At 44.2% G+C, this 15,102-nt stretch overlaps 1 protein-coding gene across 1 annotated transcript in view; it reads right to left on the bottom strand.

The window, feature by feature from the left end:
* OTOP1 (otopetrin 1) overlaps positions 1 to 14,263 on the bottom strand; it is a 130,649-nt gene extending 116,386 nt beyond the window's left edge. The window contains exons 1-2 of the mRNA XM_044275776.1: positions 13,924 to 14,263; positions 2,505 to 2,641 (exon numbers count right to left, since the gene is read on the bottom strand). Of these exons, the coding sequence (XP_044131711.1) occupies positions 2,505 to 2,641; positions 13,924 to 14,263 (477 nt within the window). The remainder of the gene's footprint in view (positions 1 to 2,504; positions 2,642 to 13,923) is intronic.
* Between the last annotated feature and the right edge of the window lie 839 nt (positions 14,264 to 15,102).

The raw sequence follows: 15,102 nt of genomic DNA, 5'->3' as shown, positions 1-15,102 counted from the left end.
AGTGTGGTGGTTTTTGGTTCTATTGGTGTGTATACTTCATATGAAACCACACACGACCTAAATAGCAGTAGGTAGCTCGTGTGGGGCAGGTTTTTAAACATCCAGGCAAAAGTTTAACCTGCTAGATCCTGACTGTCTGGAGGTCCCTATTGACCCTCTATAGATTGTCCGCAGGTACTGTTGCAATAGTGAGGATCTGCTAAAATCTGATCTCAGTGGGCGGCTTGATATGTAAACCCTTTGTGTAAAAATGCACATGTCAAATGAAAACAATTACTTGAAGATAATCTCATAACTGCTAGAAAGCTGCAGAGATTACGTTAAATCCGGGTTATTTTAAGCTTTTTACACATTTACATACGTAGCAAAATTGCAAAAAAGCACAGGTAAAACTATATATGTTTCAATGATGGCCTTTTCAAGCGCATGTTTAGAAATAATAAAGGAATAGAAGTGGGGCACTCTCTAAAGTAAAGGGATCTTTAATGAAAGTAAAATTCAATAAATTGACAATATATAATAGACAATAAAATTCAACAATATTTAAGACAGCAGAGGATGAAAAGCGGTAAGAATTCAGCGGTAAGTAAAACCTAAAACTAAAATACAATCAGCATAAATATAGATCCCAATATATAAATTTATAAAAAGGATAAATTTGAATATTCAATAATAATCGGATGAATATTCCTGTTATCCACTGGTGGTAGCTGGATGCGTTTGTTCACATGTGAAATATTGAGAAAATAAATAATCGAATAATCGCTTGCTTCCGATTATGACCAGTCTCTTGTATACATGAATAAATAGTCAATACGAAATTTTCATAATGTAAATGATCGCGAACTGTCGAATATAATAGTCAGCTTACGAAATAATGTTTGGACACATGTGTATAGTGATGGCCAGAGTTCCAAGCATATATAACTTTCGATGATTTGAGCAGACAATATCGTAGCTGCTTGTAAGCACAGCGGCATCCCGCTGTATTTAATTGAAAAGCGATCGCTTGTGTAGGATATGCGTAGTCTTACCAGGAGGTCTTTATGCTGGACAGTGAGCCCTCGACTCGGCGTACTTTCCTTTAGGGTCCCGGTCTCAAGGGCTGTTGGTTCAGATTCAAATTTTCGCGCCAATCGAATTGTTTGCTCCACGCGGTCTCAGTGTCTCCCGTATAGTGGTGGTGATTTGGCAATTCGTTATTAATATGGTAATGTCCAGGCCTCCTCAGTCTTACAATATCCTTACTTTCCTTAGTGGGGGGATTCACACCAGACGCGTTTCGGGGATTTAAAGCAATTACCCCTTCCCAGCTACCACCAGTGGATAACACGAATATTCCTCCGATTATTATTGAATATTCAAATTTATCCTTTTTATAAATTTATATATTGGGATCTATATTTATGCTGATTGTATTTTAGTTTTAGGTTTTACTTACCGCTGAATTCTTACCGCTTTTCATCCTCTGCTGTTTTAAATATTGTTGAATTTTATTGTCTATTATATATTGTCAATTTATTGAATTTTACTTTTATTAAAGATCCCTTTACTTTAGAGAGTGCCCCACTTCTATTCCTTTATTATTTCTATTTTTATCAGACTGGGTGTTGTCTGTTAGTGGGAGCACCTCTGTTGGATCTCCACCCCATCCGAGTGCGACATTACTTTATATCTATGTTTAGAAATTGTGGAATGTGGATCTATATTTTATACACCCAAAATCCACAACAGGTTTACAATGTACAATGCTTGTGAGTCAGGTTTTAAAAAGCCTCATTCACACATAGCAGATATTTTTTTTTTCCTCTGGATTAGATTTGTCACCAAGCTTTTCAAGAACCCTGAGACTCTTCCTAGAAATAGAGGTTTCCAAGACATGGAAATGGCTGAACCAATGAGGCTGGCTGGCATCTGTTTCCAACCAGTCACTGACGATGGATCTGATACCAACTCAATGGGATCCAGACCAGTATTAAACTCTGTTTGGTGTCAATGTTTGCCATGTAATTCTGCTGTGGAGGTAATGCGTGTAGGGTGAAATACTACTGCTAATAATATATTAGTACGTTAATTATAGTGCTGCTCCCAGCACATTTGTAAAAGTTCATATAAAGTGGCCAACCCCTTTAGAACAGAAGCTTTGATGGTGATGTGAGCAAAGTCTTAACAAAATATACTGCAAGACATTCTAGATTTATCTTCTTGGCTGTCTTATACATTCATAATCCAAACCCAAACCATTACTCCTACACTTGAAACTTTGGAAAGCACAAAGCAAAATCATACAAAATTAAGACAAGAAATGACCCATTAAGAGTAACAACGACGTAGTAATAACATGTCTTGTAATGAAAGGACAATGTCATAAGAATATTCACTACCCAACAATTAAGGTTCATCAGATGGAACAATAGGCAATTCAGTCAGTAGACTGGAAACAAGCAACCATAGTACTTAATGAAAGATTAAAAGGATGCATAGGAATCCCTCCAGCCTCCTACCTGCAGAAGAGTATGGATGGTGTGAGTAACAGGGAAGATCCCCTCCGTAATCGATAAACATTCCGAATATCCAATGTAATAACCAATTTTGAAAGAATCCAATATGAGAGTGATGACTGCAAATAGGGTGATTCCACCTTTAAGAGAAATATTGAAATTATTATTATTAAGGATTTTCATATTATAGGATATTCAATATTACAACCCATATAAATAAAAATCACTGATTTCTCCTGTTGTTTGCTATTCTTTATAACTGTCCTTTAGTGATTGTTTCATGCTATGTTCCTCCAGAGGATCCCACTGTTACATTACAGTGTATTCACTAAAAACTCTCTCTTCAACCTAATGCCATAATAACTTGGCCTCTTGATTTCAAAATGTCATGACATGTCTCCCCAACCTTGATGGCTATCCCTGCCATGGAGGCAGGTGGTCTGCTTTATTCTCACAGAAGACACACTAACCAACACATTGCATGAGCTACTCTCATGAGAGAGAAGTTACATAGTCCTTTTTTTACCTACCTATACATCATATTTCTGGATCAATCATGTGTTGATGTCTACTTCCCTATTGCCAGACTGGTCTCTTACAAGACACATCCCATGCCCCTAGTTGGACCATGATCTGGTTTAGTCAACTTTACATTTTGGTCCACCAAAACCCGTCATTTCACCATGGTGGTTGAATGAATTACTGCTCTCTGATTTTATATTGTCAACGCTTCTGTCAGAGGATTTTTTTATCCCAGAATATTTCCAAAAACTATGACCCCCCCCTTCCCAATTGGCCCATAAGACATGCATTAGAGGACACTTTAATAGATTAACATTAGAGAAAAACAAAGAAAATCCAGGAAAGGAATGGACCTTCGAACAATAGCTGAAGATTTTGGAGATCTCTAACCAACAACACCCCAACCTGTCCACTACTAAGCTTATAAGGGACATGAAACTCCAGTTGGATGCAATTCTCATGCCCAGAGCAGAATGTCCATGCATTTGAAATTGCAACCAAACCTGACAAACACTTGCTCTTCTAATCTTAAATGTATTCAATCCTCTAAAAGCATATTTGCTCCTTGAACATATTCAAGCTATCTTCCACAACGCCAACCAAAAACTATATATCAAGTATCTCAGAATTTCTAGGTACTATAGACTTTGATTGTCCCCAAAGAAAATTTCCAAAAAGACCTCAAATTAATGTCAATCTTACCCACTATAATAAGAGATTGGGGGGGGGGGGCTATCTGTTTCCCATCTTTAAGTTCTCAAGTCATTTCATGGCACAAATTGCTGAGCTAACAGTGACAACTGGAATTCATGTCCTGTTATGGGTTTTCCTGGTGGTGGCCTTAGATAACCCTTTGTACCTTGTGATGTGAACAGAGGACCAATGCTTAGCAACTTACTCTCTCCATGGCCCCATTTCCCTCATATTGCTCATGTATGCCAATTCTTACATAGCCCAAACTTAGCCCTCTGACAAGAAGATAAACATTTTGGGTTTTTTATAATGGACTTACACATTTAACTTAACTGCTTTAGTTTTTCAACTCAAGTTTTAACTAGTCAACAAATCCTAGATAAATACGATCCTCCACAAACATATTTTTATTGGCCAGGTTCCTTAAGACCACTATTGGGACCCCAATATTATTTGCTTCTGTAAATTGCCTTTTATGTGTAAGAGGGAAGAGGATCTCCAGATCTAATAGTCATTTCTTAGAAGCCATCATTACTGTTCGACAGAGTCAAAAGGAACCCATCAGGTGTCTGTAGCGAAAACTGGCAAAAAAAAATATGTTGCCCAGTACTTATCTGGTTCCCTAGTGGGTTCATCATATCTTCCCATCAAGCAATTCATTATACTTCAGAGGATATTCCTATATTGGCTCACACCCTTATATTTGGGGGACCTGTCCAGCAGTCTTGATTTTCTGGTATATTAGATTTCCCTTTGAAAGTTGTTGGGGCCATTATCCCAATTTCACCTTTGGTGTTTCAGTTGGAAAACAAATTTCTAGGTGTGCGTAACTAAATTCATAAATTCTCTCATTTTATCCTGGTGGCTGCCAGGAGGCATATAGCATCCCAGTGGAAGTACACTTCCCCATTCCTCCAGGTAGTGATTAAGGTTTCCTTTAGGATGCTTTTTGAGACAATCTACTGTGTGCCATGAGAACAAATTTGATAGACCAGTTTATTCTCACCTGACATCCCTATATATTTCACAAATGGATTCCCCTGGTCTTCTGCACAATATAATCACCTACTGTCTTCAACCTTCATACTGCTCTCTATTACTCTGGAGGGTAACGCCCTTGTTATCATCAATAATATCAGATTTTCTGTAAAACTTTATTGGAAAATTATGCATTCTGTTTATGGTCTATCATTTGTCCCCTGCTTGGGATTATTATATGATATGCATCATGTGGAAAACTCCCAATAATGGAATTTTGACACTAAAAGAACCGACCCAGTTGTCTAAGACTTTTCAAACATTTACAATTTGAAGTGTAATTGTTGTTTCAGTTTATTTTTAATATTGTGTAAGGACAGGGATGTTAAACATTTTTGTAATATACTTTATTTGGGAAATATGTTTCTTCATACTAGAACACAGGGTTTAAAGAATCTTCTTAGCAAAGATCTAACTCAGGGTTACTATGGAGAATCCGTCTGCATTCTGCTGACCACTGAAGACGTCTGTGTGTAACAAGTCAGATAGGCAGGGTGATACGCGGTGATCGTTAGGGTACATGTACATACAGTATTCAGGGACTGGGGTAGTGACAAGAGGCATGCAGGAAGCCTCTGTATGTTACACTCAGGTGTCTTCGGCTCTCAGTAGAACTGACGGCTGAAGACAGACTATCCTTAGCAACACTCAATTAGATCTTTTGCTAAGAAGACTCTTTACACCCTGTACAAAGAAACATCTTTCCCTAGTAAAGTATATTACAAAAATGTTTAATATCCCTGTCCCTGCACAACATTAAAATGGACTGAAACAAAAGTTGCACTTTAAATAAAACCATTCTTCAGGTGTTCAAAAATCTTTTGAACTATGGATAATAGAAGAATGAATTATAACAACACAAGATCCTGTGTGATTCTTTGAGATCTCTTTGAAATATTGTAAATTATTCTATCCATCTATGCCCATTTTTTCTATCTATCTATCTAAGCCCATCCCATCTATCTATCTATGTATGCCCATTCTATCTATAGATCTATCTATCTATCCATCCATCATCTATAACATCTATCTATACAAGTGGTAAACATGGGAAACAGTCCACTCCATCACAGCGGAAGTGATGACCGGCCCTTAGTCGAGCCTGGATACCTGGTAAAGGACATGACGTTGCAGGAAGCTGGATTTTCAGAAGAGAAGCAACCTGTGACCAGGCCCCGCAACTTCAGAATGCTAGTATATTACAAACTTTCTCCTACAGGTGTGTTAAAGGGAACCTGTCAAGTGAAACAGGGTTTCTGAGCTGAAGGCAGCAGGTTATAGAGCAGGAGGAGCTGAGCAGATTGATGTATAGTTTTATGGAAAAATATTCAGTATACCTCATAATGTATACATTTATATTTCTGCTCATTCTGGGCTTTAAAGTCCAGGAGGCGGTCCTATCAGTGATTGACAGCCTTCCCTCTATGACTGTATATACAGAGAGCTGTCAATCACTGATAGGACCGCCTCCTGGACTTCAAAGCCCAGAATGAGCAGAAATATAAATGTATAAATTATGAGGTATACTGAACATTTTTCCATAAATCTACAGTATATATCAAGCTGCTCAGCTCCTCCTGGTCTATAACAGCTGCCTGCAGATTATTTCGCATTTTCATGGTGACAGGTTCCCTTTAACTGTAAGTACGGTGACTTGTGGGACACTCTGGTTTCTGAATGACCCCTTTAACAGTTTGAGAAGTCTCACATGCCCCTATAAGTGTCTAGCCCTTAGTTATTTTCCCCAATAAGAAATATATTTGAGCTGAACAAACTTTGGCCAACAGTTATCCTATGTACATGGAAAGTATATGAAATGGGAAAGATTCTATATGCCTTAGGGCCCATTCAGACGGCCGTGTGCTGTCCGCATCCGTGGTTCCGTTCCGCGGCTCCGAGGAAAGGATAGATTATGTCCTATTCTTGTCCACAATTGAGTACAAGAATAGGCATTTTCTATTATGGTTGCGGCAATGTGAGGTCCACAAATTGCAGAACAGCCAGTAAAGGAGGCAATATGGACAATCACAATACATTAGTAGGTGCCTTTATATTAACTTTCTCGACATGATAAATGCCATCAGCAGGATCAACTCTCCTAAGCTAGGCATACTGCCCGGTGGGGCTGGTCCTGCTAATTAAAATAATAGAGAACAGGTCGTGGCATTCCTGAGAAAAATACTTTCCTTCTTTACACAAATTAGGGTTGCAGTGTACCGGGGGGCGGTGCCTAGCCCTTTAGTGCACCGCAGCCCCTTAGCTTTCCAGTGCTGGCCCCACCCATCGGTGCACTGCATCTTATGTGCATAAAGATCAAAAGCCTTTTTTTTTCGGGGGAACTCTGCAACCGATTTTTCACAAGACAGAGATCATTTCAATCACCGTGGTCAACCCTAACAGACTACTTGTCTGGTTTAATAGGGTTGATCCTGCTGGCCGGTGTTCTTTAACACAACTCAAGGTTAAACATACCTGTAAATACTATAATCTCACAAAAATACACAAGCTCCAATTGAGGCATGGGTACAAAATATAATCATTATGGTTAAAGCTGAGAAATACCTCGGAAATATGATTGAGATATCTATGGAAAAACTCCATTCAGTTTTTTTTTCATCTGTGACACCAAACAGAAGCATGAAGACATGCAGAGTTACACATTGTACAGTCTACATCCACTAAACTCAACTGATCTGGCGCCAATACATCTTGGACATATGGAAACTGCAGATGAAAGTGCATAGCACTTAGGACATCATGTCATGCTGGTGATCTTCTGGGGGTCATCACGTGGCCCCTCTGATGTAATATTCTGACATGTCTCTATGGCTTTCATTATGAATTGAACTTAACCCAAGAATGCGAACTCTGCAACTTTATATAGTACAGATTGGGACAGTGCTGTCTGCACATTTACGCTGAATATTAAATATAAATATGGCGCACGCTATGTAACAAGTTACCGTACATCATGACCCCAAGACCAAAGATTGGCAGCTACTGGTTACAAAGAGTGTCTCTGGCTCTGGAGGACCTGACCTGTCCTGCATTACATAGACAATCCACTGACGTGAATCAGTGGCGGATCCTGGTCTCGGGAGAGGCACTTCCCCGGGCAATAGGAGATTATGGGGCCCCTGTGTCCCCGCCCACCCTCAAGCCACACCCACACACAGCCCCACCCATATATCACGCCCATACCTCTTGCATCCAGTGACGTCTCCTTTGATGTAGATGTTCTATTTCTTTATCTTCTCCATTCAGACCAGACCGCCATGATGATTTCTTTCAGCCATCTCTCATCTCTGCAGAGTTTGACAGACAGACATCTTAGTTTCCTACTTTTCCTCCCACCTTCTTAACATCCCATCATGCACCCCCAATACTGAGACGCTGTGCCCCCCAAAACTATACTGTAGAAACAGATAAACCCCCTGAAAATACTAGTTACACACAGATAGAGCTCCCTTCAATAATTATTGGAACACAATGCTCTAAAAAAATAACTGCACCCAGTAAATAGTTCCCCTGACACTAATAGTGTAACCATAATGTCCCCCAAAAATAATTGTGCTAAGCTGATACTGTGCCCCCACAATCCTAACAATAGTAATAACTCTGTGCCAGAGTGCACTTAGTAGTAATAGTGCTCCTACAGTGCCCCCAACAGTAATTGTGTCCCAAAAGTAATAATGCTCCCATAGTCCCCCAGCTGTAATAAAGCCCCCTTATAATGTGCGCCAGTACAAAAAAATGCCCTGTTGTGTGGCAGTAAAAAATAAAATAAAAATCCTCTTAGTGCCCCCAGTAGAGTCAATGTCCCCAGAGTGCCCTCATGTGATCCAACGACCCATACTGTGTGCCACTACAAAAAACACTTAGTGCCCCCAGTTAAGCTAAGGTGCCCATAGTGCCCCTATAATTTGTGCCAGTATAAAATACTCCTATATAGTGTCCCCAGAAGATGCCCCCATAGTGCTCCTCCCCCGTCCCCATAGTGCCCTTCATAATGTGGCAGTATAAAATGCCCCTATAGACTGCCCCACATAGATGTCCCCATAATGCTGCTCTCCCCCCCTTCCCCATAGTGGCACCAAAATGGGTGCCAGTATTAAATGCCCCTATATAATGCCCCCATAGTGCTCTTTTCCCCCCTTTTCCATAGTGCCCCCCATAATGTGCCAGTATATAGGGCCCCCATAGTGCTCCTTCCCCCCTTCTCCATAGTGCTTCCTCCATAATGTGCCAGTATATAGGGCCCCAACCCTCTTCTTGCCATACTGTACTAAAAATAATTAAAACAATAAACACTTACTTACTTACCTCTATGACACAGCGATGCGATGCAGGCCTCTTCCGGCCTGTGTCCCGCTCTGTACGGCTCAGGCGGCGCAATGGCGTCATCACGCCGCCTGCAACGGCCTCTGATAGGCTACAGGCACTAGGCTTGCAGCCTATCAGAAGAACGGGCAAGGGAGATGCCTCTCCACTGCCCCGCACCCTCGGCTTTCATCAATGCGCTCATCTCTCCCTGCCGCTGTCACCACCGGAATGGTCAGTCCGCCCCGGGCCTGGCTCTCACTATATTCTCGGAAGGGGGGGGAGCAATTGCCCCGTTGCCCCACCCCTGGATCCGCCAATGACGTGAATGAACACAATGTAACACTTTATTTCCCTTGTGGTGGCACTGCAGAAAAACTGAATACTTATTGGTGGGTTTCCCCACAGATTACAGCTTTTCACTGGCGGTCCCAGCAGGGGGAAACTTTGTGAACTGTGTATTGTCAAGGGATTATCCAAAGAAATGAACCCCTTTGAAGGGTAACGGTCATGTTTTCATAAAAAAATATTTTTTTTAGCATATGTTACTGCTGCTTATGCATAAAGCAATCTTTAGTTTCTTCACTTACCACAGTTTTCCTTAAGTTTTTCCCTTAGTTATGGCTGTTTTGAACCCTACATTATGAGGATCTTCTCAAGATGGCTCCTCTGCCAGTTCTCTGAGGCCAAAACTGCCTTCCCTCTCTTCACATACACACTTGCTTTAGCCAGCAGCTTCTTGCCTGCCAATCAGATTTGATTACTGAGAGACACGCCTCCTCACTCTGAAGCCTATGTCACATGACGAAGGCCCAAGGCAGACCTCCTGGACATCAAGCAAACAGGACACAGGCAGATAACAGATCAGGGATCAACAGAGAACTTTATTACAAGTGTAATAAAAGCACATGACACTAGGCAGGTAGGCAATAGTGGTAGAAGTACCACAGAACCAAGTGCACTGGCAGACCAGGCAGGGCCGGCCTTAGGTGTTCAGGCGCCCTGTGCGAGCTAACCTTGTGGCGCCCCCCCGCCAAAAAAAAAAAAACACTGCTTGTTGCTGGCATCATGGCATAGGCTGGCTGACTATCCAACCAAGTAGTTACCAGCCCGCACACCCCAAAGGCCGGTGTAATGTTATACTTCCCTACTTCGTGAGATCTCCCTACCCTCGTCACTTCCGGTCGCACCGGACATGACGTGAGGAGGTGTGCAGCGCCACGCAGGCGCACAACGACAGGTTAGGGAAATTTCACAGCAGAGTGCGCATGCGCCAGGAGCCTCGCCGGCGGTTAGGGTAGGGAAAAACTATGGGCCAGTGCGCAGGCGCAGTGATCGGATGGATGTTCTCAGCTGGACACCGGCCGACACTGCGCATGCACCGGGAGCCTCACCAGCGGTTAGGGAAGGGAAAAATTACGTACGGGCCAGTGCTTTTTCCCTACCCTAACCGCTGGTGAGGCTCCCAGCGCATGCGCAGTGTCGGCCGGTGTCCAGCTGAGAACATCCATCCGATCACCGCACCTGTGCACTGGCCCATAATTTTTCCCTACCCTAACCGTCGGCGAGGCTCCCAGCGCATGCGCACTCTGCTGTGAAATTTCCCTAACCCGTCGTTGTGCGCAGTGCGCCCCCCCCAATATAATAAACATTGGTGGCGCAGTGCGCCCCTCCCAACACCCCAGTATGATAAACATTGGTGGCGCAGTGCGCCACCCCAACACCCCAGTATAATAAACATTGGTGGCGCAGTGCGCCCCCCCCAACACCCCAGTATAATAAACATTGGTGGCGCAGTGCGCCCCCCCAATATAATAAACATTGGCGCAGTGCGCCCCCCCAATATAGCAAACATGAGCGCAGTGCGCCCCCCAATATAACAAGCATGAGCGCAGTGCGCCCCCCCAATATAGCAAACATGAGCGCAGTGCGCCCCCCAATATAACAAACATGAGCGCAGTGCGCCCCCCCAATATAACAAACATGAGCGCAGTGCACCCCCCAATATAATAAACATTGGTGGTTCAGTGTGCCCCCCCAACACCCCAGTATAATAAACATTGGTGGCGCAGTGCGCCCCCCCCAATATAATAAACATTGGCGCAGTGCGCCCCCCCAATATAGCAAACATGAGCGCAGTGCGCCCCCCAATATAACAAACATGAGCGCAGTGCGCCCCCCCAATATTACAAACATGAGCGCAGTGCGCCCCCCAATATAATAAACATTGGTGGTTCAGTGTGCCCCCCCAACACCCCAGTATAATAAACATTGGTGGTGCAGTGCACCCCCCATATAATAAACATTGGTGGCGCAGTGGGCAGTGCCAATGAGGGTTAAAAAATAAAAAAATAATTAACTCACCTCCTCCAATTGATCGTCTCCTGTTCTTTCTTCAGAACCTGTCAAAGGACCTGTGGTGACATCACTGTGCTCATCACATGATGCATCACATGATCCATCACATGATCCATCACCATGGTAATAGGCCATGTGATGAGCTCAGTGACGTCACCACAGGTCCTGAAGAAACAGGAGACCGGCAGCTACCCGATCAACTGGAGGAGGTGAGTTAATTTTTTTTATTATTTTTTAACCCTCATTGGCACTTCCCACTGTGCCACCAACGTTTCTTATACTGGGGTGTTGGGGGGGAGGGGGCCGCACTGTGCCACCAATGTTTCTTATACTGGGGTGTTGAGGGGGGGGGGGGGCGCACTGTGCCACCAACGTTTCTTATACAAATACAGGAGGCGGGTGCCGGAATCAAATAGCCGGCACCCGACCTCTGTGACAGGGAGCTGCGATCAGCGGCAGTTAACCCCTCAGGTACCGCACCTGAAGGGTTAACTCAACTGCAGCTGATCGCAGCTCCCTGTCACAGAGGTCGGGTGCTGGCTATTTGATTCCGGCACCCGCGTCCTGTATTTGTATTACAGGTCAGTTATCTTCATTGGTGGCGCAGTGGCCTCAGCCCCTCCCCTCCTCCTCCCATGTCTCTTCTTATTGGCAGCTGCGGGGGCAGCAGGCAGGTCAGACACAGGGGAGGAGGAACGAATCAGGTCAGACAGGGGAGGGGGAGATGGAGGGGGCGCCCCGAGGGAGAACACAAGTGCAGCCTCGCCTGCCGCATATTACATTGCGAGCTGTCGGCCGCCCAGCGCCCCTGTTGCTATGGCGCCCTGTGCGGCCGCACAGCCCGCACACCCCAAAGGCCGGCCCTGAGACCAGGGGCAAAACCCAGAGAGCGGAGAGCCGGTGAACCCTGTTCTTCACAGAGCCCCTGGTGGTGGGGATGAACTGGGCCAAGGGCTCACTGGTCGCACCGAAGGTCCCGGTACACTAGGCCCCTACCTGCAGAGAATCATGCCCGTGCAAGCACCAGCGGAACAGATGATGGAACTGGAACCCAAGCAAATACAGGATATGGAACAGACAACAAGACAAATGGGAACCAGCACAGAAGCAGATGCCAAGACCCCAAGCGGAAGGTCTCAGGCAGAGCTGCACACAGACTTGAGATCCCCCCTACGGATAACCCAGGGACCCTTTCACGAAGGCAGGACAAACACGGGACAGGAACAGAAGCAGAAAGGAACTACAGGCAGACAAGAACAGATAGGGATCAGAAGCAGTAGGCACTGCCAGGCAGGACATGGGACAGGACTACAATGAGAAGCAGTTTAGCACTGCCAGGCTATTAGATGCCGTAGAGCACTGCTAGGATATCGAGGAACGGACAAGGATAACAAAAAGATCATGCAGGACAGGTACAGATCAGACAAGGACATAACATCAAACACTATCACAGAACATCTACCAACAACATCAGACATAGCAGCAACAATGCATTACCAGATGACACCACAAACAAGGGCAGATAGGAAAAAAACCTTGGGTCAGCGGCAAGGGGCTACACCCAGTAAGGCACTGGACAGAAGATAGACTGACTTCCTGGGTGAGCAGCGAGGTGCTACACCCAGCAAGACACAAGAAAGACTGACCACAAGCCCCACAGGTAGAAATAGCTGCTTAATGAGGGCACCTGATAAGCACAGATCAGGGGAAGTTAACCCCATCAGAACCAAACAGGGAGAGGAGCCTGCATGAACAGGGAAGTGAACACACAGGCTGCAGTACTGGCCGTTGCCCCTGGCAACCAGCATACACGGAGTCTACCGCAGCCAGTACGCCTGAGCACAAACAACCTGTGACACAACAGACATGCATCCATATTCAGACCCCGTTCACACACAAGGCAGTAGCCAGCACGCAGTCCCAAGCAAACAGCATACACAGGAGTCAGCCTGCAGCCAGTACGCAAGAGAGCTTGCACGGCAACAGTGATAAGAACTGCACAGAGAAGCAGACACGGGGAGACCACACATTCACTGGCAAGACACCGCAGCCAGCACGCAGCCCTAAGCAGCCAGCATAAACAGGTTTCGGCCTACAGCCAGTACGCAAGAGACCATGCAGCCAGCCTACACGGCCAAAACTGTCACAGTGAACCGCACCGTGACAGCCTAATGCAGACATGCAGTGTGGAGGACCGCCCCTCTGTCTTCTGTTTATACTAAAGGGAAGACAGACAAGCCCTAACAATGGTCTTTTAAAGGACCAGTGGAAAGGGACAGAGGACATTAATGAAAGCTGTTATTATAAGGTAATTACAGATCTTTTGACAATCATTGACAGACTAAGTCAGGCATACATGTCTAGCTCTAATAAACTAACAAATAAAAAATATAACAGTTAGACTTTAATAACCAATATTTTAATTAAAATCTCATTCAGACAACTGCGCCCCCCTGGAATCCATGGACTAAAGACACATTACAGTACTTACATCTCAGCCACCGTGCTCCAGCATCAGTATCTTTCTCTTTAATGCTTCTCCTTTGCGTGTAACTCCCGAAAATGTACCAAAGCATCCACACCAACTGAATGAGCATCAGCGTGATGAGGTAGGAGAGGAGGTCTCTGTCCGAAATCCCAACAGCATGAATGGCCCAGGCGAACATCAGCAGCAGCCCAGCCAGGAAGATGTTGAAGCCATACTGGCTGCTGAGAATCTCCGCATTTTTCTGGGGATAGTTGCGAACTAAATTCAAATGGCATTTCTTCTCTGGTGGTTTTTGGGGCAATTCCGGCAATGGCAACGTATCTAATTTGTTTTCGTCGGCCATATTTTCTTTTCTGGAATTCAGTAAGAAAGAATATTGTTTGAAAGGCAAAATCATGTGACTGATCAAAAGAGGAAAAAAAAGATCTTTCTTCCTAAATTTAATGCGAGAAGGTAGATGTAGGTAAGGTGTTTGTCATGCAAATGTAGCATCCCTGGCTGCTGGTAATAGTCCATGCCTTATCTCAAAGACCATTCATGGTTTACTGTAAAGTTGACCACACACTTTATATAGATGTCGGTCAAACAGGCCATTTCTGCTGGTTCCCTGTGCACATCTTGGTTCGGCCATGCATGCCTACGTTTTCAATGTGGTGAGGGGGTGTAAGCTGCCATCTCTGATGTCTCCCATGAGAATGAAGGATCAGACGTTCAAATCCAACTTGCTTGATCCTTCGGTGGGGAGCTGACTCAAGTCCATACACATAAGGGTATATTCACCTAAGCCACAAAGTTTTTTTTCTCCCATCTAAAATAACGGATCTCAGATAGAAATCGCTAAAATGGATGCAAAATGAGCATAAAGGATGCTCAAAAGATCCTTTTTTTCTGTTCTTCTGATGGATCAGAAGAACGGAAAGCTAAACGGAGATGGTTGGCCAGTCCATCCAAAATCCTGAGGTTCGGCTGACTTACTGTTATGTGTATGGACACCTTTCATACTACTGTTCACCTCTGACAAATGTCGAAACACAAGCGTCCATCAAACTGACTTTTCCTCAGCATTTCAGAAGAAAAGTCCTCAGCACGGTGGTCACCACCAAATCTACAGTATGTTAACTAATTCACACGAGAGGTTAGTCTTAAAATGTGGAATATTTTGTCTTCAACCAATGACAGTAG

The sequence above is a fragment of the Bufo gargarizans genome, chromosome 1 (genome assembly GCF_014858855.1).
Source record: "Bufo gargarizans isolate SCDJY-AF-19 chromosome 1, ASM1485885v1, whole genome shotgun sequence".
Classification (NCBI taxonomy): domain Eukaryota; kingdom Metazoa; phylum Chordata; class Amphibia; order Anura; family Bufonidae; genus Bufo; species Bufo gargarizans.
Note: the sequence above shows the minus strand (reverse complement) of the source record. Positions and strands in the feature narration are given on the sequence as shown.